Raw genomic sequence first — 27710 nt, 5'->3', positions numbered from 1 at the left:
TGACTACCCTGTGCTAACTGGCATTTTTGGAAAAATGTTCACTGATGTGTTCCTTTCCCGTCTACTAATACCCTGATATCTCCCATCAGTCTCTCTTAACATACACCTAATGAAATCTTCATTTCGGTCTCTGGGCCCTTAAAACAAAATTCAATCATGTTTCCTTCCATCTATATGTATTCATTCCCTTTAAACAAAAGTAAGATTCTTGTTTCTTCTATTTATCCCTAATAATAATAAAACACAATGTCTCACATTGTCTTATATTCTTAATTCAGTTTCTAATGGCTTACTATGTGATTATGATGTCATCTAAAATACCTTTTTTACACGAAACTTAAAGGGATCATTAAAGCTTTTCTTTCAAAACGGTCTCTAAGGTGGAACTGAGATCTAGATGAATAAAGCCATGACTGAAATCTATTAGACTCACTAACAGATAAAATGTCAGGTGTCTCAAAAAGTGTGTCCCTTGATAGGACCATGGAGGCCGCGCCGCCCTGGCCTCCCATCCTACCGCAGTCTCCAGGCCCTCTTCCGCTTCACGGGCCTGGCCCTCCATCCCGCCTCCGGGTCCGCTTCCGCTCCACCACCCTCCTGGACTGTTGTCCTGAGGAGCGTCTTGAATCCGCTTCTTAAGTGGGGGGCTATGTCATGATTCCTGTCTTGTGTGGACTTTTGTTATTTCCTGTTCTGTGCCATGTTTTATAGTCCTTTGTAGTTTTTCTTGTTTATTAGTCTCTCCAGGTGTTTCTAATTAGCCCCGCCCCCTTGTTATCTTGTTTAGCTTGTTTGCCTGTGTATTTAAACCTCTGTGCTTCAGTTGTTGTTTGTCGGTCGTTGTAGCTGTTGCTTGTTGCTATTTCATGTTCCTGTCCTGAGTTCCGTTGTTTGCCCTGGATTACCTGTTTGTCTTATTAAAGTCGTGCTTGCATGTGGATTCTCTCCGCTTCATTCCTGCCTCATTGTTACAGAATGCTTAAGGGTGGAAACCAGAAGACTGGAGTTTCAGTATCTATCATTTATTTTAGAGCAAGACTGAAGTTACTCTGTGTCCAGGAATGGAGCGCCAATCCTTTTTATTGTATGTACTGTATCAACAGGCAGCTCCCATTCACGCCCCATTCCACAGATTCCTCTCTCAGCTTCAGCAGGAACTGGTCTGTAAATTGCTCTCGGTGAGGATGGAGGTTATGCTGGAATGATCAAACAATCCATCATCATCATCATCATCCTCAGAGCTGAGCACTGAAGACTCCAGAGCTGACTGCCGGGCCTGCTGGATCTTCCTCCTGAGAATGAAATAAGGCAATTTGACAGTAGTATCCTATGGTATAACATACTATAAACGTTTTGGTTACACTTTATTTTAAGGTGTCATTGTTACAGTGTAATTATATATTTAAGTACTGAGTAATATTAAGCAACTACATGTACTTACTATAGGGTTAGGGTAGGACTAGGGTTTGGTTGAGGGTTAGTTACAGTACATGTAATTATGCATAATTTATTGCTATTACTATGGTAAGTAGGCTACATGTAACAAATGTAACAAGGACACTGTTAAATAAAGTGTTACCCATTTTTTATTATACATACTTTTATTTTTTATTTTTAGGTTGAATTATTTTATTATTTTTTATTATTATTATTTACTATTATTTAGAACAGTGATTCTCATACAGGGGTCCAGGGCCCACTATAGGGGGCCTCAGCAAACTTCCAAGCAGGCCACAGAATGAAAAGTATTTACATTTATATATTGATTATTAATTTAATTAATATGAATACTATTGTTAAAATAAATCTAACATAACTAACTTGCTAAAAACAAAAACAAAAAAAACATACAATTAAGATGTAAACTAAATTTGTTTTTGTTTTTTACCCTCAATATTGTTTTGTTTTTTTGTTAAAGAACATACAGTTCTTAAATTCTGCAATCACAAAATGAAATGCGGTTGATTAATTTACCAATATATTGACAGTGTCTGTTAAAGTGCCCCATTGTGCTTTTTCAGATATTACTTTTTCATGCAGTGTGTACTATAGCTGTTTGTCAATGTAAAGGGTCTGCAAAGTTTTAAAGATCAAAGTGCACGATGAATGAAGTTATCTCTCTCTCTCTCAAAAAAAAAAGAATCGATTCTGAATTGCAGAAACAAGTCATCAGTAATCCCAGTCTTACTTCAGTAACTTACATGCGTAACAATGTAACAAATTTGCATAATGCCCACCAACGGTCTTCAGTGGCTGTCCGCGGCACTGTAGCTCGTTCGCATTGAGTACATGTCAAGAAGACACTGTTTTCTACTCTGCAAAAGCCAATTCTCTTTGTAAACACTTCCGAAGAGTCAGTGGTTAAAATTTCCACAGCAACGATCGCATTTAACCTTTTGACTATTGCTTCTCACATCTCTGTGAAATCTAAGTAGTATTTACAAAACCGCTTAATCATTAAAGATGGGACTGTACACACTTTATTTGGACCAACTGCTCCTCAAAATCACAACCCAATTAATTATTGATGTATATATTTTCTACCGGGTGTTCAAAATATGCAATTTTTTGTTTTATATTGTGCAGGTCTCTGGCTGAGAGAATGCCTAGGGTTTGGCTCAATTAGGTCACCCACACACAAATTTGATTGTTTAGGCCCTCTTGCCTCTAATGTAGCCTACATGAACAAGCAAGGAATCTGGGAGTTATCTTTGATTCAGAGCTTAAATTTGATAAGTAAATTCAGTGGTGAAGGCTGGGTTCTTTCATTTAAGGCACATTGCAAAAATTAAACCCTTTTCGTCTTTTAATGATTTGAAGCAGGTTATACAGGCGTTCATATTTTCAAGGTTGGACTATTGTAATTCATTGTATCTGGGGCTTCCTTGTGTTCTGTTGAATCGCTTTCAACTCTTACAAAATGTGGCAACTAGGCTTTTGTTGTGGCAAATTTTTTTTTTTTCTGGTGCATATACAAAAAGTTGTTTTTGTAAACAAATGCCAGTAAAAATATTGGCAGGGCAAATTAAAATCTGACCAAGTAACAAATAAACCTCCTGACCATTCCAATAATGTAATTTACATAATGTAGTCAAATTTTATTCAAAGAATTAACTTAAAGTAAAAATATATATATAAAAATATCTGCGGATTGTGAATTTTTCTGTGTATTCTTAGCCTGGATGCCAGCCGAACTTAGCCCCGCCCACAACATTTTTCGGTCGGGAAGTTCGGTCTGGACTCGTTCCGTTGAGGAGCTATTATGCCCGAACAAAAATTGTTCGGACCAATCAAATTGTCAGGGCGGGCTTTATACGATGATGGACAGATGAGCAATGTAACGTAATCATCCACGTCACCAACGAGCGCTTGGGTTGAATTCGTTTACAACACAGAGATGACTGCCGCTGGAGAATTGTTATTTGACGAGTTCACACTTACAAATAAGTCAGATAGAATAAATGCATATTTGGTATGCTGTCCGAGGAGAGGCTCCGGGCTCGGTATTCGGCCCGAACCCAAAGTGCTCCCCCCGTATTCCTGGCTGTGAAAGAACAAGCCGAGAGTGAGTGGAGGGATGCTGAAAACTCTCAAGGAATGTTAGGTGAGTTGACAGAGTGAATAAATATATGCTTCCTCTTATGCTGATAGTGTAGACCAGACGGTCATTGTTTGATGGCAAGTTGATTGGATTGATTATTTGAACGTGCTCCTCTCGAACTTTGTTTATAAAACATTATGTGTAGATTCCGCCATCGCTTCTGTTATAGAAGATATCGATAGCGCATTGATTTTAAAAGAAGAACAGAGAACCACGATCAAGGCATTTGTCGATCGGAAACATGAATGAAAAACCTACGTCACTTACTCCGTTGCTCTGATTGGTTATAGGTCTATCCAATTGAGTGCAGAGGCATTTTCCTTCCTGGTTCGGTTGAAACACGCCCCATAATGAAAGCCCAATGGAGCAGTATCAGACTCACATTCTGACTAGAATCTGAGTATGACGACGTCAGGCTAGTGTATTCTAGCAGTGTAGATTGATTAAAGAGGAGTACTGTTCTCAAGCATTCTGTAGTGCTTTGTGGGTAATGTAATTGTTTCAGCCACTTCATGATAGTGGTTTTAGAACTTCTGTTCATTAGGTCCTTTGTTTACCTCTCCTCTGTGCCCAGTCGCTCCTCAAGTTCCTGGATTTTGCTCTCCAGCTGAGACACGCCAGTGGAGGAACATGACTGGCCTCCATCTCAGTTACGCGAGACTTATACTCCTTTATCTGAAAGATATGCAGATTAGATGAAATCTTGTGGCCAATCTGAATTAATGCATTTTTTCTTCACTTGTTTAACTGTACACTCTTATCACTTGAACTAAGTCAATGACAATGCAGTATACACTTCGACAGATAAATCTAGCATTTCGTGAGCTTAGAATTATAAGGTTCTATCTCCACTTTGGTCGAAATTGAGTTTTTGACATAATCTGATCCATTAGGTGTTTATTAATGCCTGTGTGGTGTTATTTTTGTAAAAAAAAAATTTTTTAGTAGTTATTAATAAAATAAAAAGGTTCCATCTCTCCATTGCCAGTTGGGATGTAAAAGCTTTGAAGCTCAATATCTCAGAACTACCCTAAACGGAGATAGAACCTTATAATTCTAAGCTCACGATTTTCCTCAAGTTTCTCACCCATACTGAAAAGTTAAATAATGCAAAATAAAAACATTGGAAATCATAAATTCATCTTACTGCATATGTGTAAAACATATTGAAAGCTCACTGAGATGATCAGAGACCAGACATAATAAAGTTTTTAGACTATTCTTCTGGCACAATTCCTTTATTAGCTAAATATCTTAACACTTACTGGTGCGTTGAGATTGCACTCAATCGCCATTCCATGTATGGAATAAAATGCAATTGCCCTTGTTTTTTGCCGCAGGATAGCAATTGAGAGTAAATGTTCCCTTTCAAGGCGGTAACTCAACATTATGTCAGCTATGACGTATATGGGAACTCCTCCCTTCTCCACTTTCAGCGAAATATTTTTGACTAACCCAAAACCCAACTCACATCTAATAGCACAACTTAAAGTAAAATCTTTTAATTTAATCAATGTCTGTCAAAGGATTAGAAATATTGCATTGAAAACTCACCTTTCATCACCAGCTTCACCTCATAGCAGGTTTTTTCACTCACTCTGCACTGATACCATGATCCATCAGTGTTTACTGCATCCCTTATAAGCAGAGATCCATTCCCTAGTATTCTCGCTCTCTCATTCAGAGGCATCGGGTCTCTCTCTGTGCTGTTTGAGGGCTTGTGTGGAGGGCGATATCGGAATATTTCTGTTGATTGGTGACCATGAAAGATTTTCCAAGTTACTAATTGATCAGTTCTGTATTGTAGAGGATGTTCAGAGCATGGCAGCAACACTGAAGAGTCTGGAGTCATATGGACAGAATCCAAAGTTTTACTCTCTGAAACCAGATAAATATATTTATTCCAGGTTTCAAGAGGATTATTTGCTTGTTTCAGAAATTGGCATTCCCTTATGAAAAGAAAATATATTTCCCCATATATGAATGATCAATATATTAAAAGATGGTTTAACAAAATGAAAATATACAGAATAATATATTGTGTTAATATGTTACAATATATTGAATAATACATAAGGAATTGCTGCTTTTCATATATTCACTTACCTGCATTCTAATAAAGCTGCTATTAGAAGATAAAGTTGGAAATTGAAAACTCCCCATCATATGCTCATTGAAGGACAGCTGAACTCTATATGAGCAAAGGTCACATCACTTCACTTTAGCAGAGTTGTTTTCAGTTACCCTAAATTTAATGCGGAAGTAAATAAGATCTAATAATGTGCTTATTTAGAGGTCTTCCGTGAGATTCTGTATGTGATGGGGAGTTTTTAGCTGTCATGTATTAGAAAGCTGCAATTAGAATTTGGAAATATGAAGACTGAAAATAAAACCCCCATCGCATCGACAGTATAAAGCAGCTTACTGCAGAATGACTGAATATGAGCACAAGCCACAATACCTTTTATACTTGTACGAAAGCCCAACAATGCCCCCTGGAGGTATCTTTATGTATGTGACTTTGTTGGTGCGGGCATGGACAAGTCGGGGCATGTCTGAACTAATATCAGAGGGCAGTCCATAATACATAGGTGGAGAGGCTGACTTGCTCTCTTACACAAAGCTGACTGCTGCATGTTTGTGATAGATTAAGAAATAAGTTATTTGTTTTACATTCTATGCTGTTCGAACTTTAATATTATGTGTATTCAGTTACTGTCATCTGTGCAATGAAGTAGTTCAACTAGTAATTTGAATAATTATATTTCTGTGTGAATTGCATGCTATCTAAATTCATGTAAAGTCATATTGAAACTGTTTTGTTACTGTTCAGTGGTTTATGTTCTACAGTATAATTCAGATATGTAAGCAAATAATTTATGCTATATATTTAGATTCTAAATAATTAAATACACTTTACCAAAGTAATGCTAACCTGATTTACTATTACTTCTGTTTTGTACAGTGACTATTCTTTCTATCGGTTATACTGTTTATACTAGCAAACTTATATTGTATTTTGTTTTCTCTGTTCACTGTAGACCACACATACCTATGGGCAAATGCCTGTAATACTTCATACATGCTGAAATAATCCAAATAAAACCCTTTACCCTTCTGCTGGGACTCTCTCTCTCTTGCTCCAGTTTCTCTAACCGGAAACTCCCACCACCATTTCTACTTGTGCTTAACGCACCCTTTGAGTGTCCCATACGCTCGTATAATACTAATATCATATATTAGTAAATATATTGTCACATATTTTTTAATATATGAAAAGCAGCAATTCCTTATGTATTATTCAATATATTGTAACATATTAACACAATATATTATTCTGTATATTTTCAAATATACTGTTAAACCATCTTTTAATATATTGATCATTTATATATGGGGAAATATATTTTCTCTTCATAAGGGAATGCCCATTTCTGTTTTTATTTTTATTTTTTTTCAGTGTTGCTGCCATGCTCTGAACATCCTCTACAATAGAGAACTGATCAAGTAACTTGGAAAATCTTTCATGGTCACCAATCAACAGAAATATTGCCAGTATATCTCTTAACAACACAATGCAATCAATAGTAAGACTTTCTGTTAATAAAGTATCTGGTAAGAATTTATTCTATATTACCAATGCATTAAATCACATTACACATTAATATAAATAAAACAAATTAAGCGATGTCTCATGTCTGAAGTCAACTGAATTACGAGTCATTGGACAGGCGTCCAATCACAACTGACTTTCAGAAAAGGGGAAGTAACTAATGACATTTGAGGTTATTAAAACAGTAAGTCCCGCCCCTCGACTGCCAAAAATAAAAGTGTTCGAGCGAGCAAAAGCAGGAGGCGAGAGAAAATCAAGTGCGAGAGCGGTGGGAATGATCATGCGCGCGCGCGAGGGCTTGTATTGCGTGCAGAGGAGATGTCATGCGCAGGGTTTGAATGAGCTTGCGAGTTCCTGTTTCATCACGTGTAGATCTGTTATCCTCTTGCGAAAGTCATTTACTGATCATTTATTGATTTATCGCCATATATATTTTATTTTACAGAAATAGCTTTTTAAGGACTACAACAAACGGCTGGTTGGTTCTACAATGAGCTTCTTCATGGGTTAGTGACATCACAAACCTATACATTTACATAAACCCCGCCCCCGGGAATGTGATTGATAGATTATCATGCCAGAATATGCTAATCAATGACTAGAAGATAGTTAATTAAATTTAATAAAATAAAATAAAATTTTCAGAGTCAGTGATATAAGATTGTGTGTATGTATCTTTATTGTACTTACCCTGTAACTACATGGAAGAAGAGGGTAACAAGCACCACTTTAATTTACGGCCCGGAATGTCACACTTACCCTGTAACTACATGAAACAAGAGGGTAACAAGCACCACTTACCCTGTAATTACATGGAACATGAGTATATTTCCCAGTATTTAAAAAAATTTGCAATAGTTTAAGCTTTACTTGCCTTGAAACATGTAAGCCCAAACATAGGGGCCGTTTACACCTAGCCACTTCATGCATTTTCTCAGATCGGATAGCTATCTGATTTATCAAAACGATTCCATTTACACCTGGTCTCATAAATGTGTTTTTGCAAAACGGATCCGATCTTCAATTCCCGTGCACATCACCAAAAGCAACAGATATGAGCTGAATTTTATTGATCATCAGCTAAAATTTCTAAATCAAAGACCGCAATAAGAGAGAGCCCCAACAGCCCTGGTAAGATCATTTCGGTTCTTTACTTTTAATGAAGATGATTGTGTGTCAAGCGTCTGCGGCTTACTTTCACTTTGATTTACGATAGTGTACGCATGTTGGCTTGATGAATAGATGCTTAGCTGCTCGTCTGATGCGTGTAGCAGACAGTAGCGTCGTCATATCTTGCTATTACAAATAGCCTATAACATGCTCTCACACGTTTATTTTGAGCATTTTTGAGAGAAGTAAAATTTACATATGCATTTACACCTGGTCTTTTCACGATCGGATTGCTATCCGATCACAGAAAACGCATGAAGTGGCCAGGTGTAAACAGCCCCTTAAACATCTGCACTTTTGCTTAAAAAAAACAAAACAAACAAAAAAAAACCTATAAATATGTACCCTGTAATTTAAAAAAAGCCTATACCCTCCTCAGACCCGAGCTTTGGTTTGGCTTGCATTTTAGATTTCTTCTAGCTTTTTGGGGTTAGGAGGGACCAATACATATAATAGCCAGATATTATCTTTGAACATGAAGCACTTTTTGAAAAAAATTATGTCCACATATGTGGACACTGGGTCTGAATTCACAGAAAAAAATCAATACACCATTGTGTAACAAAGTGCAAATCTCTTTTATTTACAGCCTGTGCCTGAACATTTTTCGTTGTTACTCTTGTATAACTTCTGAACATACATACATACAATTTCCGCTTATCCGGGGCCGGGTCACGGGGGCAGCAGTCTAAGCAGAGATGCCCAGACTTCCCTCTCTCTAGACACTTTGTCCGGCTCTTCCGGGGGGACACTGAGGCGTTCCCTGGCCAGCTGGGAGACATAGTCCCTCCAGCGTGTCCTAGGTCTTCCCCAGGGTCTCTTCCCGGTGGGACGCACCCGGAACACCTTCCCCGTAAGGCGTCCAGGAGGCATCCGGAACAGATGCCCGAGCCACCTCAGCTGACCCCTCTCGATGTGGAAGAGCAGCGGCTCTACTCTGAGCTCCTCCGGAGTGACCGAGCTCCTCACCCTATCTCTAAGGGATCGCCCAGCCACCCTGCGGAGAAAGCTCATTTTGGCCGCCTGTATCCAGGATCTTGTCCTTTCGGTCATGACCCACAGCTCAGCCCAGGTGAGTTGGATCCGAAAATTTATCCAGGGCCCCACCCTGGAGCCAGGCCCAGGGTTGGGGCTCGTATGAGAGCGCCTGGTGGCCGGGTCTCCCCCCATGGGGTCCGGCCGGGCTCAGCCCGAAGAAGCGACGTAGGGCCGCCCTCCCGTGGGCTCACCACCCGTAGGAGGGACTGTAAGGGGCCGGTGCTTAGAGGATCGGACGGCAGTTGAAGGCAGGAGCCTCGACAACCCGATCCCTGGACCCTGGAGGGGTGCTGGAAAGAGCTCCGACTGGGGACTCCGTCGTTTTACTGGGGGACTTCAACGCCCACGTGGGCAGCGACAGTGACACCTAGAGGGGCGTGATTAGGAGGAACGGCCCCTCTGATCTGAACCCGAGCGGGCTAGTTACAGCTTGTCCATAACGAACACCATGTTCAAGCATAAGGGTGTCCATCAGTGCACGTGGCACCTGGACACCCTAGGCCGGATGTCGATGATCGACTTTGTGGACATTTCATCTGGCCACTGGCCGTATATCTTGGACACTTGGGTAAAGAGAGGGGCGGAGCTGTCAACCGATCACCACTTCTGAACATTGATATGTAAAAACAAAATGTATATCCAAATAAAAAACATATCCAAAAAAAATTGAAAATTTGCTTTCTTTTTTGTAACACTCCAAAACATAAACTTTTCCAAACTAGGAATGTTATTTTTATATGTGTGTGTGTGTGTGCGTGTGTGTGTGCGCGCGCGATCGCGATCGCGAGTGAGCAAGAGTGTGTGTGTGTGTGTGTGTGTGTGTGTGCGCTTGATCACAGTGAACAAGAGTGTGTGTGTGTGTGTGTGCGCGCGCGCGCTCGATCGCAGTGAGCAAGTGTGTGTGTGTGCGCTCGATCGCAGTGAGCAAGTGTGTGTGTGTGTGTGTGTGTGTGCGCGCGATCGCGAGTGAGCAAGAGAGAGAGTGTGTGTGTGTCTGTGCGCGAGTGAGTGAGCAAGTGTGTGTGTGTGTGTGAGTGTGAGTGTGCGCGCGCGATCGCGAGTGAGCAAGAGAGAGAGAGTGTGTGTGCGTGTGTGTCTGCGCGCGCGATCTTGAGTGAAGTACAAGTGCAACTACAAATTTTCATTTTTTTTGCTAACATTCTTATACAGTTTCATCGAAGTTAAGTCCCATTGTCCACATATGTGGACATCAAGTTTAGCAGCCTAGTAAATCTTTCCTGTTACAAAAGTTTGTCAAATGTGCATGCCATTTTAATCATACAACACTATTATGCATAACTTAACAAGAATCAACAATGAAATGTTATTACATTTTTTACCTTGCGGACGTTTTGGTCTAATGTGGCTGCGTGACATTTCGCCTGTGTTCTCCGCCATCTTGACATTATTTATGTTTTTTTTCTCCTGACACCACCAGATGGCAGTGTAAGTGTCCGTGTTTGTGAAAAACATGTTCCAGTTACACAGCTTTATTGCTTTTCCAGTTACAGTATTATGCTGCACACAGCCAAAAATGTGATGTCCACGTATGTGGACACGGGGTCTGAGGAGGATACAATATGTATTGGTACACCATTATTACAAAAAGGTACGCAGTGTATGTTCTCGCTAAATTGCTCCCAAATGAAAGATTGTTGTATCATAATAGTAGAATAAGTAGGCTACCCCTTAGTTCTATAATACAAACAGTATAAATATATTTTTTTTAATTCTCCTGGTTGTAACCCCTTTATTTCCCAAACTTTACATGTTATTCCCTTATACTTACATGTTGTACTTTATAGGTAGGCCTACACTATAATTACCGAACTGTAAATTCGTCTTAATTACGCAGTTTCCGGTCTAAAGCATTACCGAATTTTCTTACACTTCCTGGTTAATGAAACTTCCATCACTCATAAAAGCCTTTGCTTTTTCAATAAACTGTAACACATCAGTGAAATATTCTTCAACACAAACTTTTCTCGCATTTTTTGTCACTTTAAGAAAGGACTTTTTATCCTCCACACTGTCAGACCGGCTGGGGAATCCACACTGTAAACTACATGAAACGCTACATTCATAGAAATCACTTTGACATGTCAGTCTGACTCAAGTCACAATTATCCATTCTTTTCGCCTGTTTACCAATATGACGTTGCTTTAGTCTTCTCTTTTGAGGAGTTTTGAAAGCACTATCTGAATCAATCACAGAATGCTGATTCACCTCTATACTGGCTGAAAGTTGCTCAACAGCTGCGGCTGGGCCGTCGCTGTTTCGTGACTCGTCCACCTGACCTGCTGACTGATCACCATTGTGGATGCTTTATTTTTCCCCGCCTCGGTGGCAGTGCACCTACACTCTCCACACTCTCCCCTTCAGTAGTCTTATCTGCCGGCATAACATCTATTACTCTTTCAGCGTCTTCTATTGGTACTGATCGATTTTTGAGCCATACTTGTTGCAGGCAGCTCAGTAGGCTATCAGTAGAAAAGGCAGCGGTAACATTCGTGCATTTCACCATCACGTACTTAGTCATTTTTCTCACCATCAACCGGTGGAGGATTTTTATCAGGTTTATTCAATTTGCCTGGACAAGCACGGATAAGATGCCCTGTTTCACCACAACCAAAACATCTCATACTATTTGTTGTGGCAAAAATTACTTTATTAAACTCGTCATGACGAAAATTTACATTTAAAGACAGATCTAATTCGTCCAGGTTGTCTTGAAAAATCATATAAACGTAATGCCTAAATTACACAACATGCTTTAAAAGTGGGGACTTGCACCCAATTGGAATCATCTTTATAGGAGAAACCAATTTACAGTAAAGTGAGCATTCTGGTCAAAACTTCATTTGAAATGAAATATTAATAAAGAAAAAATGCAGAAAAAAAGAATAAGATCTAAGAGTCATTCTACAAAACAGTTTTCATTTGTGTCTCATATGCATATGTCTATAAAAATGCATCACAACCCTATGAAGGTTTCTTTTTCAACAGCAATTAACTATTCTATAAATTCTTTCAAGAATTGAACTTTTTCAGGGAAAAACAAGAGTCTTCTCTTTTATATCACTGAAGTTTTGTTTAAAGTTACAAAATAGATATTTATAGAAATATCTGCATTACATTCTCTAAGAAGCACCTTGTAGTTTCACTTGTAATGTCAAATTAAATTGCAAAAACTTTCAACCCTGTTAATTTTTTTTGAAACAAGGTAAGTTCACTCAAAAATGAAAATTGTCAATTACTCACCCACATGTCTTTCCAAACCCGTAAGATAAAAAAAATAAAAAAATAAAAAAAATAATAATAATCATTTTCAGAACACAAATTAAGATATTTATTACTGAACCCTGAGAGATTTCAGTGGATCTGTTGAATGTCCAATTGACAAAATTTTGACATTTCAAAAAGTTTATAAAGAGATTGTAAAATAAATGTAAATTAATACATAGAACTTATCAAATATGGCAAGCAAGCATGTTTGTGTCACACAAAGTAAACAGACGAAGGCCGATTCACAATAGCCTATAAACGGGGTTTAATCCAAAGACAGGTGATAGAAAGTAACAGCGTGTGTGACGCACACACAAACAATAACCGACAAGGACTGAACAGAACAGGGAGTATAAATACACATAGTAAATAAGGACATTAAACAGGAACAGCTAAACGAAGATTAACTAATCTGAAACCATAGTAACTAACGTGAACTCATACAGACAAGAACATACATGTGACAGTTTGAGTTTCCGTTTACCAATTTTGATGTGTTTAATGTATGTACGTTAATAAATGGCAATAAATACCTTTTCTGTTAAGTCTTGGGACATTTATATTAACACAGTACATTGGGCTGTATTTTTACAGACTTGTAGTACAGAGTCTATTAATGTCTGTTCATAGCAGTCCCATACGGCAAGATCTAGCTGCCAGTGGCTATAAAATGTTATACAATTGTTTAAATTTAAATTTATTTGGTAAAATGATACATGGAAAAACCATTTTCATTGTAATACTAAATAATTAATAAAAATGTGCCAGAGGCATTACACTCTAACTATATATATAATAAAGATATGTGAGATAATGTTAAAAAATTAATTTGGTCAAAAAAATGTATCATGCACACTTTCAGATGTATGCATATACTGTATTTATGTGTCAATGCTATGAAGTGAGATAATAAATTCTATGAAACTTGGCAATGCAAAAATGGCAATACAAGCAATATACAGCATATTTTGTAATGTGTTTTACAAAATGTTGCCAGTCATTCATTGTAGACTGATAATGACAAGCAGTACAGTATTACTTTTGGCACATTTCACATGTGTTTTGAGTGTGTTTATATGAACTGCCTGAAATATTACGTTTTTAGTAATGCATGTCCAAACCAATTTGATGTGATATATCCCAGTTTAATTGTCAACATGTTTTTTGTGTAGTTCAGGACAGATGTAAAAATAATTATTTAATGATCATTCAATTTATAATATGATTACAATTCAATGATTATTGTCTTGTAGTAGGCCTAACCTATAGTGGGTCATGATTCATGTATGTTGAACTAAAGAATACAACGGGACATCCAACCCTGCAAGAAAAAGACTTTTACTAAACATACACTCACAAATACACTTTTTATACATATTTTTTAAGGATTTACCATGAATGTCACTTACCTCCTGAAATTTCAGAATAATATGTGGAACACCTACAGTTCAATTCAACTACAAGACACAAAAATAAGTACTTTACCATCTGATCAACTTCTACCATCATAAAGCATAACGGTTACAGTAAGTCATCTATCAACTCTCACCACCATGATGGCATGTGGGCTGTATTTCATATCTCATTGCAACACACTCAGAAGACTTAAAACATAAAAATCATACTGTACATTTAGTTCAGGTTGCTTTCCCTTTCTGACATACTGACATACAGTAGTAACAACACATCTAAGCCATTACCATGATTTGAAAAAATGCTGCTCAAGAACAATACAATAGTGTTAACATTTTCAGGACCTCAGTTATGGACTTACTTTGGCTGTTGATATTGCTCCTTCGTTTTTTGAAATAAAGAATCACACAGATGATCAGTGATATGAGGACACACAGAGACACTATTGTGACCATCACTACTGCTGTCAGATTAGTTGTCACTTCTGCACTCGTATCAATGTTGCCTTCAGTCTGGACAACAGGACTGTAAGCTGTGGTTGACACATCTGTGATTACTAGAGAAAATAAAAATGTTTTGGTAAAATTAACATCATCATATGGGTCAGTTTGATTAGGTTATTTTTATCACCCTTCAATCTAGGCACTTGTCTTGCCTATGGCTAATGATATTTTGGAAAGTGTTTTACAATTTCAAGTCCTTTTATTTTCCCCCCAGATTTGTTTTTGCCTCATGCTAAAATTCTTTATTTCCTCTTTTTTTCACATCAATCTATAGTCCATACCTCATAATGACATTGATAAACAGATTTGTGATATCTATGCAAATGTAACAAAAATAATAAAACTGAATTGCTAAAGGGGACCTCAGTCGTTTCCTGCCAGTATTGTGAATCAAACCCACAACCTTCGGGTTACAGTACAAGTCTGACTCTCTAACCATAAGGCCACAACTGCTTTCATTAAGGATATCTCTGTATTTTGTTGCATTCAGTTTTCCTTCTACCCTGACCAGTTCCTCAGTCATTGCCACAGAAAAAAAAAAAAAACACAACATGATGTGACACCACCACACTTTTTTGGGATGGAATTGCTCAGGTGCCTGGCATCCTCAAGACATGACAATTGGAAATGAGGTTCATCAGACCAGAGAACCATGTACTTAGGTGCTTTTTTTCTCCACACATGATCTCTAGAACTTAACCAGAGTGACCATCAGGTTCTTGGTCACCTCTCTTAACAAGGACCTTCTACAATTGCTCCTTCTGATAGTTTGGCTGAACTGCCTGCTATAGGAAGAGTCCAGGTTGTCCCAAACCTCTATTTAAGATTTCTGAAGGTCACTGTGCCCTTGGGAACCTTCAGTTCAGCAGACTTTGTGTAACCTTCTTCAGATCTGTGTCTCAGCACAATCCTGTTTCTGAGCTCTGCAGGCAGTACTTTTGACCTATTTGACCTCTGATTTTTGCTCTGATATGCTTTTTCAACTGCTAGACGTCATACAGACAGGTGTGTGTCTTTACAACTCATGTCCAATCAATTGAATTTGCCACAGATTTACTCCAATCAATGTGTAGAAAAATCTCAAAGATGATCCAGAGAAACGGGATGCATCTAAGGTAAATTTCAATTGTCATAAAAAAGGGTCTGAATAGTCATGTCATGTTATTGTTTGGATTGTTCTATTAAAAGTCTCCTTAAGATATCTCCTTCGTCGTGCGCTTTAATACAGCCACATCTCGTTACACTTATAGTCAACAGAATTTCTAAAGGAGACCATCAAAATAAAAGTGTTACCCAAATCTGTTGTTTGCTTTGAGATCATGGGGTATGGAGTGTAGATTGATGTGAAAAAAAAGAAAGAATTTAAAGCATTTTAGCATAAGGCCGAATCACAACAAAATATGAACAAATTTAAAGGGTCTGAAAGCAATTTTTACTCTATGAAATGCAATACAATTTTATAACATATGAAGACACTAAAAATGTTAACCCACATTTTCCAGCTGGTATAAACACATTAACCTTCTAAAAGCTTGTTTAAAGATCCACATACTGTATTACTGAACATTATAACCAAATATAATCACCACAACTTGACTTGACTAAACCTTAACCCAAGCATATTTCACTATATTTATAATTGTTGTCAAAAAAAAAAAAGATTTGACTAACCCATCACCACATCTCAATTTTAATTGCATAGTTTAACTTAAAATCTTGTAAAAGGTGAATGTCTGTCAAAGGGTTAGAAATACTGCATTGAAAACACACCTTTCATGACCAGCTTCACCTCATAGCAGGTTTTTTCACTCACTCTGCACTGATACCATGATCCATCAGTGTTTACTGCATCCCTTATAAGTAGAGATCCATTCCCTAGTATTCTCACTCTCTCATACAGAGGCCTCGGGTCTCTCTCTGTGCTGTTTGAGGGCTTGTGTCGAGGGTGATATTGGGCTATTTCTGTTGATTGATGACCATGAAAGATTTTCCAAGTTACTTGATCAGTTCTGTATTGTAGAGGATGTTCAGAGCATGGCAGCAACACTGAAGAGTCTGGAGTCGCATGGACAGAATCCAAAGTTTTACATTCTGAAACCAGAGAAACATATTTATTACAACAGGTTTCCTGGCAGTTATTTGCTTGTTTCAGAAATTAGCATTCTCACCTTTGACCCTCAGGTTAAAAAGAGTTGCATTAAGGCAGTCCCAGTCTTTGTAGACTTCACATTCATAATGTCCTTTATCAGATAAACTGATGTCTTTCAGATCAAGTGTAACATTTCCAGCATCATTTCTCACAGACCATCTCTGATGCTCTAATGGAGAGTTGTCTGAATACTTTAGGATGTCTTTAACCGGGTCGGTTCTGCGTAGATTCACTGTCAGAGACTCCAGCGGGTGGGTTGTGGTTAGGCAAGAAATAGACATATTGTCACCCTGAACATAGTTTATGTTCAACCGATGGACCTGCTCGCAGGGTCTATGTGTCGCCACTAAAAGGAAAAAAAGAGCAAAACAAGACACACTGAGAGAGCCGAGACGTACTGAGAGAGCCGAGACATGGAAACCACAGCATTTACAGAAATAAACAGCATTTACTTTAACTACCTCTAAATGTATTAATTCATTTTACGAAACGAGAACAAAAAACCAGATGAACTACTGTCAGTATTTCCTGAAATTAAATTTTGAAAGTCAGTGTACAAAAAAGTGAAATTCATAAATAGACTTTGGAAACACTTTACAATAAGGTACCATTTGTTAATGGTTGTTGATGCATTAACTAACATCAACTAACAATGAGCAATATATTTGTTACAGTATTTATTCAACTCTGAAAATACAACTGTTCATTGTTAGTTCATGTCAGCTCAGGTCCAATAAATAATATTAAAAGATACAATACAACTTCTGATTTAAAAAATGTGACCCTGGATTAAAAAACCAGTCACAAGTAGCATGTGTATATTTGTGGCAATAGCCAACAATAAATTGTATGGGTAAAAATGATCGATTTTTCTTTTATGCCAAAAATCATTAGAATATTAAGTAAAGATCATGTTCCATGAAGATATTTAGTAAATTTCCTACTGTAAATATATAAAACATTTATTTTTGTGAGTGAATGCAGCACAATCGCGAACATAAATGGACAACTTTAAAGGTTTCTCAATGTTTCGATTTGTTTGCACCCTCAGATTCCATATTTTCAAATAGTTGTATCTCAGCCAAATATTGTTCTATCCTAACAAACCATACATAAATGGAAAGATTATTTATTCAGCTTTCATATGATGTATACATCTCAATTAAAAAAAATTGACCCATGTGACTGGTTTTGTGGTCCATGGTCACAAATGTGTTAGTAAATGTTGACATTAAAACTAACTAGATTAATAAATGCTTTAGAAGTACTGTTTATTGTTATAGTTCATGTTAACTGATGAAGTAAACTAACAAATTTGTTAACAAATAGAACCTTATTGTAAATGGCTACCAAGACAAAATTTTGAATTTGAACCAAATCAACTAGTGACGTTACTAATGTAATCATAATTAATTGGTTGATTAATGCAGTTTAACCTTTGCAAACCAACACTTATTAAAACTGTTCATCATGATGGACTCAGTTGCATATTTTCTTTAGGTTACACTTTATTTGAAGGTGTCATTGTTACAGTGTAATTATATATTTAAGTACTGAGTAATATTAATGTAACTACATGTACTTACTATAGGGTCAGGATAATGATTTGGTTGAGGGTTAGTTGCATGTAATTATGCAGAATTTACTGTTATTACTATGGTAAGTACATGTAACATACAGTATGTAACAAGGACACTGTAAAATAAAGTGTTACCTTTCTTTCTTTAAAAAAGGAAATGGTTACATATTTTTATACCCCCCCCCCCCCCCCCCAAAAAAATTTGTTAACAGCAATTTTCAAATTGCACGTTCGCTGTGTAAAAAATGAATGACAACATGTAAGTCATAATTACAGCTATATTTAAAACTGCTTTGAAACAATGTCCACTGTGAAAAGTGCTATATAAAATAAAACACACTTGACACTGATCATATGCATGTTACACCTACGCCACATTTACTCACACAAAGTACACTGATATTATGCATATTTCATGTTTGTATGTTGGTTAAAATGATTTTATTTAATTTACTTTAATTCACTTACCCTTGCATTCTAATAAAGCTGCCATAAGAACAAACAGAATTTGTAAATATGAAGGCTGAAAACTCCCCATCGTACACAGATGCTCACTGCAGGACAGCTGAACTCTATATGAGCAAAGGTCACATCACTTCACTTTAGCAGAGTTGTTTTCAGTTACTCTAAATTTAATGCGGAAGTAAATAAGATCTACAGTGGGGAGAACAAGTATGTATTTGATACACTGCCGATTTTGCAGGTTTTCCTACTTACAAAGCATGTAGAAGTCTGTAATTTTTATCATAGGTACACTTCAACTGTGAGAGACGGTATCTAAAACAAAAATCCAGAAAATCACATTGTATGATTTTTAAATAATTAATTTGCATTTTATTGCATGACATAAGTATTTGATCACCTACCAAGCAATAAGAAATGGAAAATACGAATTCTACATCACAACAACGTATCTTTAACTCATCTTTAACTATCTTTAACTGTGTTATCCACCCAATAAAGGTCAACCCCCCCCCCCCCCCCTTTTTTTTTTTATAATCAGAGTCTGTGTATTTTTCTGTCTGCCTGTGTTTATGTTTTATGTATATGTATGCTTATGTGTGTATACGAGTCTATCGAATGTCTTATTCTAATGTAGGTTCTCCTAGAGTATGGTAAGTAAATGTCTGTTTGTGCTTTCGTTTTCTCAAAGGATATAATCTCTGTGGTAGTGGAGGATCTTGCCCCTGGATTCCACTTCCCTCCTGCTCAGAGGTGGCTCCATCTGGCTCAGTACTCAACTCTACTGGTCCTTTATCAAGTGTCGCCAGTCCCTCTGCCTCTGAGGACTCCTCTTCCCCATTTCCACACCTCATCACTTCTTCAACATGCAGTGGAGCCACCTCTTATGTCGCACCCCACCATCTCCTTGTATTGACCATCTTCTTCTACAGACTTCTGTGTCACTTGTGGATAGAATTCTTCAGCCTCCGGCAGCAGCTGCTCTTTCCGCTGGCCTGGTTTCAAAGGTCTGCAAAATCCTATCCATTCGCTCTCATCCTCAGAGCTACTTTCCACGGCTTGCTGTTCGGACTTTGCTTTGCTGTCTCAGAGTTGTTGTGGTTTGTTCTACGGGCAGGAATTCACAAGGCAGAAGCATGTTACGGTGAAGGACTCTGACTCGCCCATGTCCAGTTTCAGGCTGCACCTCATAGACTGGACACTCTGATCTCTTTGATCCGTATGGTCTGATGAGACAAAAATAGAGCTTTTTGGTCTAAACTCCACTCGCTGTGTTTGGAGGAAGAAGAAAGATGAGTACAACCCCAAGAACACCATCCCAACCGTGAAGCGATGGAGGTGGTAACATCATTCTTTGGGGATCCTTTTCTGCAAAGGGGACAGGACGACTGCACCGTATTGAGAGGAGGATGGATGGGGCCATGTATCGTGGGATCTTGGCCAACAACCTCCTTCCCTCAGTAAGAGCATTGAAGATGGGTCGTGGCTGGGTCTTCCAGCATGACATGACCCGAAACACACAGCCAGGGCAACTAAGGAGTGGCTCTGTAAGAAGCATCTCAAGGTCCTGGAGTGGCCTATAGTCTCCAGACCTGAACCCAATAGAAAATCTTTGGAGGGAGCTGAAAGTCCGTATTGCCCAGCGACAGCCCCGAAACCTGAAGGATCTGGAGAAGGTCTGTATGGAGGAGTGGGCCAAAATCCCTGCTTCAGTGTGTGCAAACCTAGTCAAGAACTACAGGAAACGTATGATCTCTGTAATTGCAAACAAAGGTTTCTGTACCAAATATTAAGTTCTGCTTTTCTGATGCATCAAATACTTATGTCATGCAATAAAATGCTAATTAATTACTTCAAAATCATACAATGTGATTTTCTGGATTTTTGTTTTAGATTCCGTCACTCACAGTTGAAGAGTACCTATGATAAAAATGACAGACTTCTACATGCTTTTGTAAGTGGGAAAACCTGCAAAATCGGCAGTGTATCAAATACTTGTTCTCCCCACTGTATCTAATAATTATTTTTCTTGTTCCAATGTAAATGAGAATGATTTATGTATTTTGTATGTATTTGTAAAATAATTTGTATCAAGTAGGCCTATTGATCACATTAAAGTTTTTTTTCTTTCTGTAAGTAAACCTTTTTTTATCAAAAATAAATTCAGTACTTTGATAGTTTCGATAGCACAGTTGTACTTGTATTTTATACGTACTGTTGATGCATGTCGTAGACATATAGACAAATGGTACAATTGAGCATCGGATTCTGGATCTTCAAAATGTCTGCTCTTATACAGGTGGTGACGCTGCTACTGGACTGAACACACAAATATGAATCTTACAGCAACAGTACTCATAAACATTTTAAATATTCTGTATCGTAATTTTTGATTGTTGAATTAATTATTTGCACTATTATATTGTTTTAAAATAACAAAATATTGTAGCAAATTGATTGTGATTTGAAATGTGTGCAAATTTGCACGTCTCTGACATTGCACAATCACATTTCCTACTTTGGAATCTTGAAAACAACTATGTGAAGATAAAAAGTCTTGTGGTTTGTGCTCATATTCAGTCGTTTTACAGTGAGCTTCTTTAAACTGTCAATGCGATGCCATTTTTTCACTCTTCATGTTTCCAACATCTATGTCTTCTAATAGCAGCTTTATGTCTAATAACAGCTTTCTAGAGCTGCAACTAAAAGATTTAAAAGTTGCAAATATGATGCAACTTTCCCCATCACATACAAAATCTCACTAAAGGCCTCTAAATGAGCACATTATTAGATCTTGTTTACTTCCGCATTAAATTCAGAGTAACTGAAAACAACTCTGCTAAAGTGAAGTGATGTTTCCTTTGCTCATATAGAGTTCAGCTGTCCTGCAGTGAGCATCTGTATATGATGGGGAGTTTTCAGCCTTCATATTTCCAAATTCTATTTGTTCTAATAGCAGCTTTATTAGAATGCAAAGGTAAGTGCCATTCAATTAAATTCCTTTAACCAACAAACAAACAAAAGATATGCATAATATCAGTGTACTTTGTGTGTGTAAATGTGGCGTAGGTGTAACATGCATATGATCAGTGTCAAGTCAAGTTTGTTTTATTTATATAGCACTTTTCACAGTGGACATTGTTTCAAAGCAGCTTTATAGAACAAATATTGCCGTAATAATGACTTGCATGTTGTCATTCATGTTTTACATTGTGAACGTTAAATTTGGAAATTGCTGTTAACGTTTTTTTGTATAAAAATATGTAAACATTTCCCTTCTTAAAGCAAGAATATGTGTAACTGAGTCCATCATGATGGACAGTTTTAATAAACGTTGGTGTGCAAAGATTAAACTGCATTACTCCAGACAATACATTTTTAGAAAATGTATATAGTCTAAGTAACACTTTACAAAAAGTTCCATTAGTTAACTTTAGTTTACTTACGCAGTTAACGTGAACTATAACAATAAACAATACTTCATTTATTGAAGTATGGCAGGGCTGAGCACCTCCGCAAACTAATAGAAAACAACCAAAACAATCCAAGGTTTTTATTTAACACCGTGGCTAGACTAACAAATAAACAGACGTCACCCGAACAAAATATCCCGTTACAGTTCAGTAGTAATGATTTCATGAACTTCTTCACTGAGAAATAGAAAGCATCAGAACCACAATTGTAAACGTTCAATCTTCAATCGCGCCTTATAATTCAGCTTCAATTATCACCCCGCAAGAACAATTACAGTGCTTTACAACTATAGAACAAAAAGAGTTAAATAAACTTATCACTTCATCTAAAACAACAACATGTTTATTAGATCCTATACCAACTAAACTACTGAAGTGTTACCTGTAGTGGAAGAGCCTCTCCTCAATATTATTAACTCGTCTTTATCTTTAGGTCATGTTCCAAGAACATTTAAACTGGCAGTTATAAAACCTCTCATTAAGAAACCACAATTAGATCATAATAATCTAGCTAATTATAGACCCATTTCAAATCTTCCATTTATGTCTAAAATATTAGAAAAAGTGGTGTCCGCTCAACTGGGCTCTTTCTTGCAACAAAATGATATCTATGAAAAGTTTCAGTCTGGATTCAGACCGCATAGCACTGAAACTGCGCGCGTTAAAATCACAAATGATTTACTTTTAGCTTCTGACCAAGGCTGTATCTCAATACTAGTTTTACTTGATCTTAGTGCTGCGTTCGATACTATAGATCATACATTACTCTTAGATCGACTACAAAATTATACTGGTGTTCAAGGACAAGCACTAAGCTGGTTCAAATCATACCTATCTGACCGCTACCATTTTGTCTATTTAAATGGAGAAAAATCGATCATAACTCCAGTAAACTATGGAGTGCCGCAGGGATCTGTATTAGGCCCTCTCTTATTTTCAATATATATGATGCCACTTGGAAATATTATAAGGAAACATGGAATTAGTTTCCATGGTTATGCTGATGACACTCAAATATATATTTCATCACGGCCGGATGAAAACACTACATTTTCCAAATTGACAGAGTGTGTTAAAGATATAAAAGGCGAAATTTTCTTTTATTAAATCCAGACAAGACAGAGGTAATACTTATCGGTTCAATAAACCGCCCACAAAACCTCGCACAATACAACTTTAACATCATAGGATGTCCTGTTACTTTATCCTCTACAGTAAAAGACCTGGGTGTTATACTCGATTGCAACCTGTCTTTTGAAAATCATATTTCATATGTTACAAAAACAGCCTTTTTCCACCTTAGAAACATTGCTAAGCTACGTAATATGCTATCAGTTTCTGATGCAGAAAAGTTAGTTCATGCATTCATGACCTCGAGACTGGATTACTGTAATGCTTTATTAGCTGGTTGTCCTGCATCCTCAATAAACAAGCTACAGTCCAAAATGCCGCCGCTAGAGTTCTTACGAGATCAAGAAAATATGATCATATAACACCGATTTGATCATCACTGCATTGGTTACCTATAAAGCTCCGTATTAATTATAAGATATTGCTACTGACTTATAAAGCCCTAAACGGCTTAGCTCCAGTCTATTTAACGGATCTACTATCGCCCTATAATCCATCGCACTCTTTAAGATCACTAAATTCAAGGCTTTTGGTCATACCTAGGATATCCAGAACCACCAAGGAGGGAGAGCATTTTCACATTTGGCTCCAAAACTCTGGAATAGTCTTCCTGATACTGTTCGTTGCTCAGACTCGCTCTCCCAGTTTAAAACTAGATTAAAGTCGCATCTCTTCAGCCAGGCATTCATATAATCCTACAGTTCAAACTACAATCCGGCCTCTAGCTCATAAATGCCAGAGGAGAACTGGCCCCCGACTGAGCCTGGGTTCTCCCAAGGTTTTTTTTCTCCATTAGGTCACCTGATGGAGTTTTAGGACACCATTAGGTCACTTGATGGAGTTTTTCAGTTCCTTGCCACTGTTGCCTTTGGCTTGCTCAGTTGGGGATATTTTGGGGATATTTAATTTAATTTTATCAATCAATAAATTCCTCTTGAAACAAACTTTGTTGTATTATTTTAATTTAATACTGTGAAGCTGCTTTGATACAATCTGTATTGTGAAAAGCGCTATACAAATAAACTTGACTTGACTTGACTTATTAATAATATTAATTTGATTTAATAAGTTCATTTTAGTTAATTAATTTCAACATTTACAAACACATTCTTAAAATCAAAAGTTGTATTGTATCTTTTAATATTATTCATTGCACCTGAGCTGACATGAACTAACAATAAACATTTGTATTTTTATTAAGAAACGTTAACAAAGTTGAAAAACTGTGACAAATAATGCTCATTGTTAGTTAATGTTAGTTAATCCATTAACTAACATTAACAAATGGGACAAATTAACAAATTTCCAAAGTCTATTTATGAATTTAATATTTTTGTACACTAACTTTCAAAAGGATCATTTCAGGAAATACTGACAGTAGTTCATTGGGTTGTGAATTTTTTGGTTCTCATTTCAGACAATGTATTAATATACATTTAGAGTTAAAACCAGTTGGTGAACAGTATGCTGTAGTGTTTATTACTGTAAACGCTGTGGTTTCCATGTCTCGGCTCTCTCAGTACGTCTCGGCTCTCTCATTATGTCTTGTTTTGCTCTTTATTTCCTTTTAGTGGTGACACAGAGAGCCTGCGAGCAGGTCCATCGGTTGAACATAAACTATGTTCAGGGCGACAATATGTCTATTTCTTACCTAACCACAACCCACCCGCTGGAGTCTCTGACAGTGGAACTACGCAGAACCGACCCGGTTAAAGACATCCTAAAGTATTCAGACAACTCTCCATTAGAGCATCAGAGATGGTCTGTGAGAAATGATGCTGGAAGTGTTACACTTTACCTGAAAGACATCAGTTTATCTGATCAAGGTCGTTATGAATGTGAAGTCTACAAAGATCGGGACTGCCTTAATGCAACTCTTTTTGACCTGAGGGTCAAAGGTGAGAATGCTAATTTCTGAAACAAGCAAATAACTGCCAGGAAACCTGTTATAATAAATATGTTTCTCTGGTTTCAGAGTGCAAAACTTTGGATTCTGTCCATGCGACTCCAGACTCTTCAGTGTTGCTGCCATGCTCTGAACATCCTCTACAATACAGAACTGATCAAGTAACTTGGAAAATCTTTCATGGTCACCAATCCACAGAAATAGCCCAAAATCGCCCTCCACACAAACCCTCAAACAGCACAGAGAGAGTCCCGAGGCCTCTGTATGAGAGAGCGAGAATACTAGGGAATGGATCTCTGCTTATAAGGGATGCAGTAAACACTGATGGATCATGGTATCAGTGCAGAGTGAGTGAAAAAACCTGCTATGAGGTGAAGCTGGTCATGAAAGGTGTGTTTCCAATGCAATATTTCTAACCCTAAAGTCTCTCTGACAAATATTCACATTTAAGATTTTAAGCTAAACTATGCTATGTCGGGTGGAAACCTTGTATCTCCATTTTTTTTTTTTCATAAATCATTACTATTGTTTACCCTATATGACTGTCTGTGGGTTTTGCAATTATATAACCAATTAACTTTCCACAACATTGTTAGCCATAGGCAAGACAAATGCCTTTGTGTGTGATAAAAATGAAACCCAATCAAACTGATTGATGTTCATCTAAGTTTATCTTTTCTCTAGTGATCACAGATGCTCCAACCCAATCTGACAGTCCTGCAGCTGTAACAGCTAATCTGATAGCATTAGTGATGGTCACAATACTGTCTCTGTGTGTCCTCATAACACTGATAGTCTGTGTGATTCTTTATTTCAAAAAAGGAAAGAGCAAAAGCAACAGCCAAAGTAAGTCCACAACTGGGGTCCTGAAAAGTTGAACACTGTTGAATTTAACAGAATGGTTTCAATCATATAATGGCTTATTGGAAAGAAGAGAACCCGAACATACCTTACATTTTATGTGTACTGTATATTGTAATACACCATTACAATCATTTTATACTCAACTGACCAGTTATAAACTGACCAGTGCGTAAATACAAATATAGAAGTTGATCAGTACTTACTACATATATTTATATCTTGTAGTTGAATTGGACTGCTGGTCTTCTGTATCTTATTCTGAAATTTCAGGAGGTAATTGATATTCATAAGTCCTTACAAAATATGTACAATTTACTTGTATGAAGTGTATTGAATAAAAGTATTTCTCTTGCAGGGTTTGATGTCCCGTTCTATTCTCGACCACCTGTAAGTTACTGCAACACATGATGACTGGTGTAATTTTGTAAACCACATCACAAGATATGCTGTATGTAGCTTGCATAGCCATTTTTGTAAACTTTTAACTCACTTCCTAACATGGCTGCACATATAAATGGAGTATGCACACATCTGCAAATGTGCACATGATTCAAATAATACATTTACTTCAAATGAATTTTTGAACTATCTTCCAACAGTTGGTGTGAACAAACAGAAGCTTCTGCATGCAAATGAGATCAGATGTATGATGATTTAAATGAAACACTGTTTTTTTTTTATCTCTGATAAAGTCCTAATTTAGTAATTTAGCCATCTGTTGCAATTTATATTAAAGGTATATAAATTGATATTAATGATATAAAAAATTGTAAATACTCTGTGTAATGTTTTTTATTATTATTATGATATCATATCTGAACTTAAAGATTTTGGTTTCACTTTATTTTGATGGTCCCTTTAACACATTCTGTTGACTATAAGTAACGTTGCGCCTACATGTCTACTAACTCTCATAAGAGTGTTAGATTATTAGTAGACTGGAAGGGTTAGGGTTAGAATAAGTTGACAAGTAGTTGGAAAGTTACTTATAGTCAGTAGAATGTCTGTCGGAGGACCGTCACAATAAAAGAGTTAGCAGATATTAAGCAGACAGTCTACTAATACTATAATGAGAATTAGTTGACATGTGCAAAGTTTTTAATATACTTTATCAATCTTTTTTCTTTTCTTTTTTTTAAATCATACTGTGACTGAAATTTTTTTTTGTGAGAGACAGTCATAGCATGACACAGATTACACTGATCTGATACAAGAATTAGACATTTGAAGACATTATTAGACATTCATAGCTGAAACTATTACTATGTATTTTATCGCTAATTTCATGAATGGCTTAGTATTACTATGAAAATGCTTTTTCTATGCATAATGTTTTTAAATAAAACAATTTAAATATAACTTTAACTGTCAGTGAATTTTATAGCCATGGACAGCTAAAAGAACTAGCTGCATTTACACACAGTTTTGACACAATTTGCACTTCTATAAACAGACTTAAGTTTCTTTGTCTGTTACTGCTATATTTTTGTATTACTGTGAGAGTCTTTGGGGGCAACATGTA

The 27710-nt window shown here is 37.0% G+C and overlaps 2 protein-coding genes across 2 annotated transcripts; one reads left to right on the top strand and one right to left on the bottom strand.

The window, feature by feature from the left end:
* Positions 1–13552: 13552 nt before the first annotated feature.
* On the bottom strand, positions 13553–18896 carry LOC309483804 (V-set and immunoglobulin domain-containing protein 8-like). The gene is made up of 6 exons (XM_082149826.1): positions 18821–18896; positions 16793–17119; positions 16395–16715; positions 14483–14677; positions 14118–14165; positions 13553–14029 (listed from the first exon to the last, which is right to left on the bottom strand). The coding sequence occupies exons 1-6, from the start codon at positions 18888–18890 to the stop codon at positions 13989–13991; spliced, it is 1002 nt and encodes a 333-aa protein (XP_082005952.1). The 5' UTR covers positions 18891–18896; the 3' UTR covers positions 13553–13988.
* A 2794-nt stretch (positions 18897–21690) lies between these two features.
* Positions 21691–27476, top strand: LOC309483805 (uncharacterized protein). The gene is made up of 6 exons (XM_082149827.1): positions 21691–21791; positions 24990–25316; positions 25394–25714; positions 26009–26170; positions 26414–26461; positions 26544–27476. Exons 1-6 carry the CDS (start codon positions 21719–21721, stop codon positions 26594–26596), a joined length of 984 nt encoding a protein of 327 aa, XP_082005953.1. The 5' UTR covers positions 21691–21718; the 3' UTR covers positions 26597–27476.
* The last annotated feature ends 234 nt before the right edge of the window (positions 27477–27710 follow it).

The sequence above is a fragment of the Leuciscus leuciscus genome (assembly GCF_965113295.1).
Source record: "Leuciscus leuciscus genome assembly, chromosome: 20".
Taxonomy (NCBI): Eukaryota; Metazoa; Chordata; class Actinopteri; order Cypriniformes; family Leuciscidae; genus Leuciscus; species Leuciscus leuciscus.
Note: the sequence above shows the minus strand (reverse complement) of the source record. Positions and strands in the feature narration are given on the sequence as shown.

What these genes read in the sequence shown, in the direction of transcription:
- LOC309483804 (XM_082149826.1), bottom strand. Translation starts at nt 18,890, where the DNA reads ATGGGGAGTTTTCAGCCTTCATATTTACAAATTCTGTTTGTTCTTATG. An exon ending in GGTGAAGCTGGTCATGAAAG is followed by an intron (nt 14,678 to 16,394) that starts GTGTGTTTTCAA and finishes TATTTTCTCTAG; the next exon opens with TAATCACAGATGTGTCAACC. An exon ending in GAGCAATATCAACAGCCAAA is followed by an intron (nt 14,166 to 14,482) that starts GTAAGTCCATAA and finishes TGTGTCTTGTAG; the next exon opens with TTGAATTGAACTGTAGGTGT.
- LOC309483805 (XM_082149827.1), top strand. Translation starts at nt 21,719, where the DNA reads ATGATGGGGAGTTTTCAGCCTTCATATTTCCAAATTCTATTTGTTCTA. An exon ending in GAGCAAAAGCAACAGCCAAA is followed by an intron (nt 26,171 to 26,413) that starts GTAAGTCCACAA and finishes TATATCTTGTAG; the next exon opens with TTGAATTGGACTGCTGGTCT. An exon ending in TTATTCTGAAATTTCAGGAG is followed by an intron (nt 26,462 to 26,543) that starts GTAATTGATATT and finishes TTTCTCTTGCAG; the next exon opens with GGTTTGATGTCCCGTTCTAT.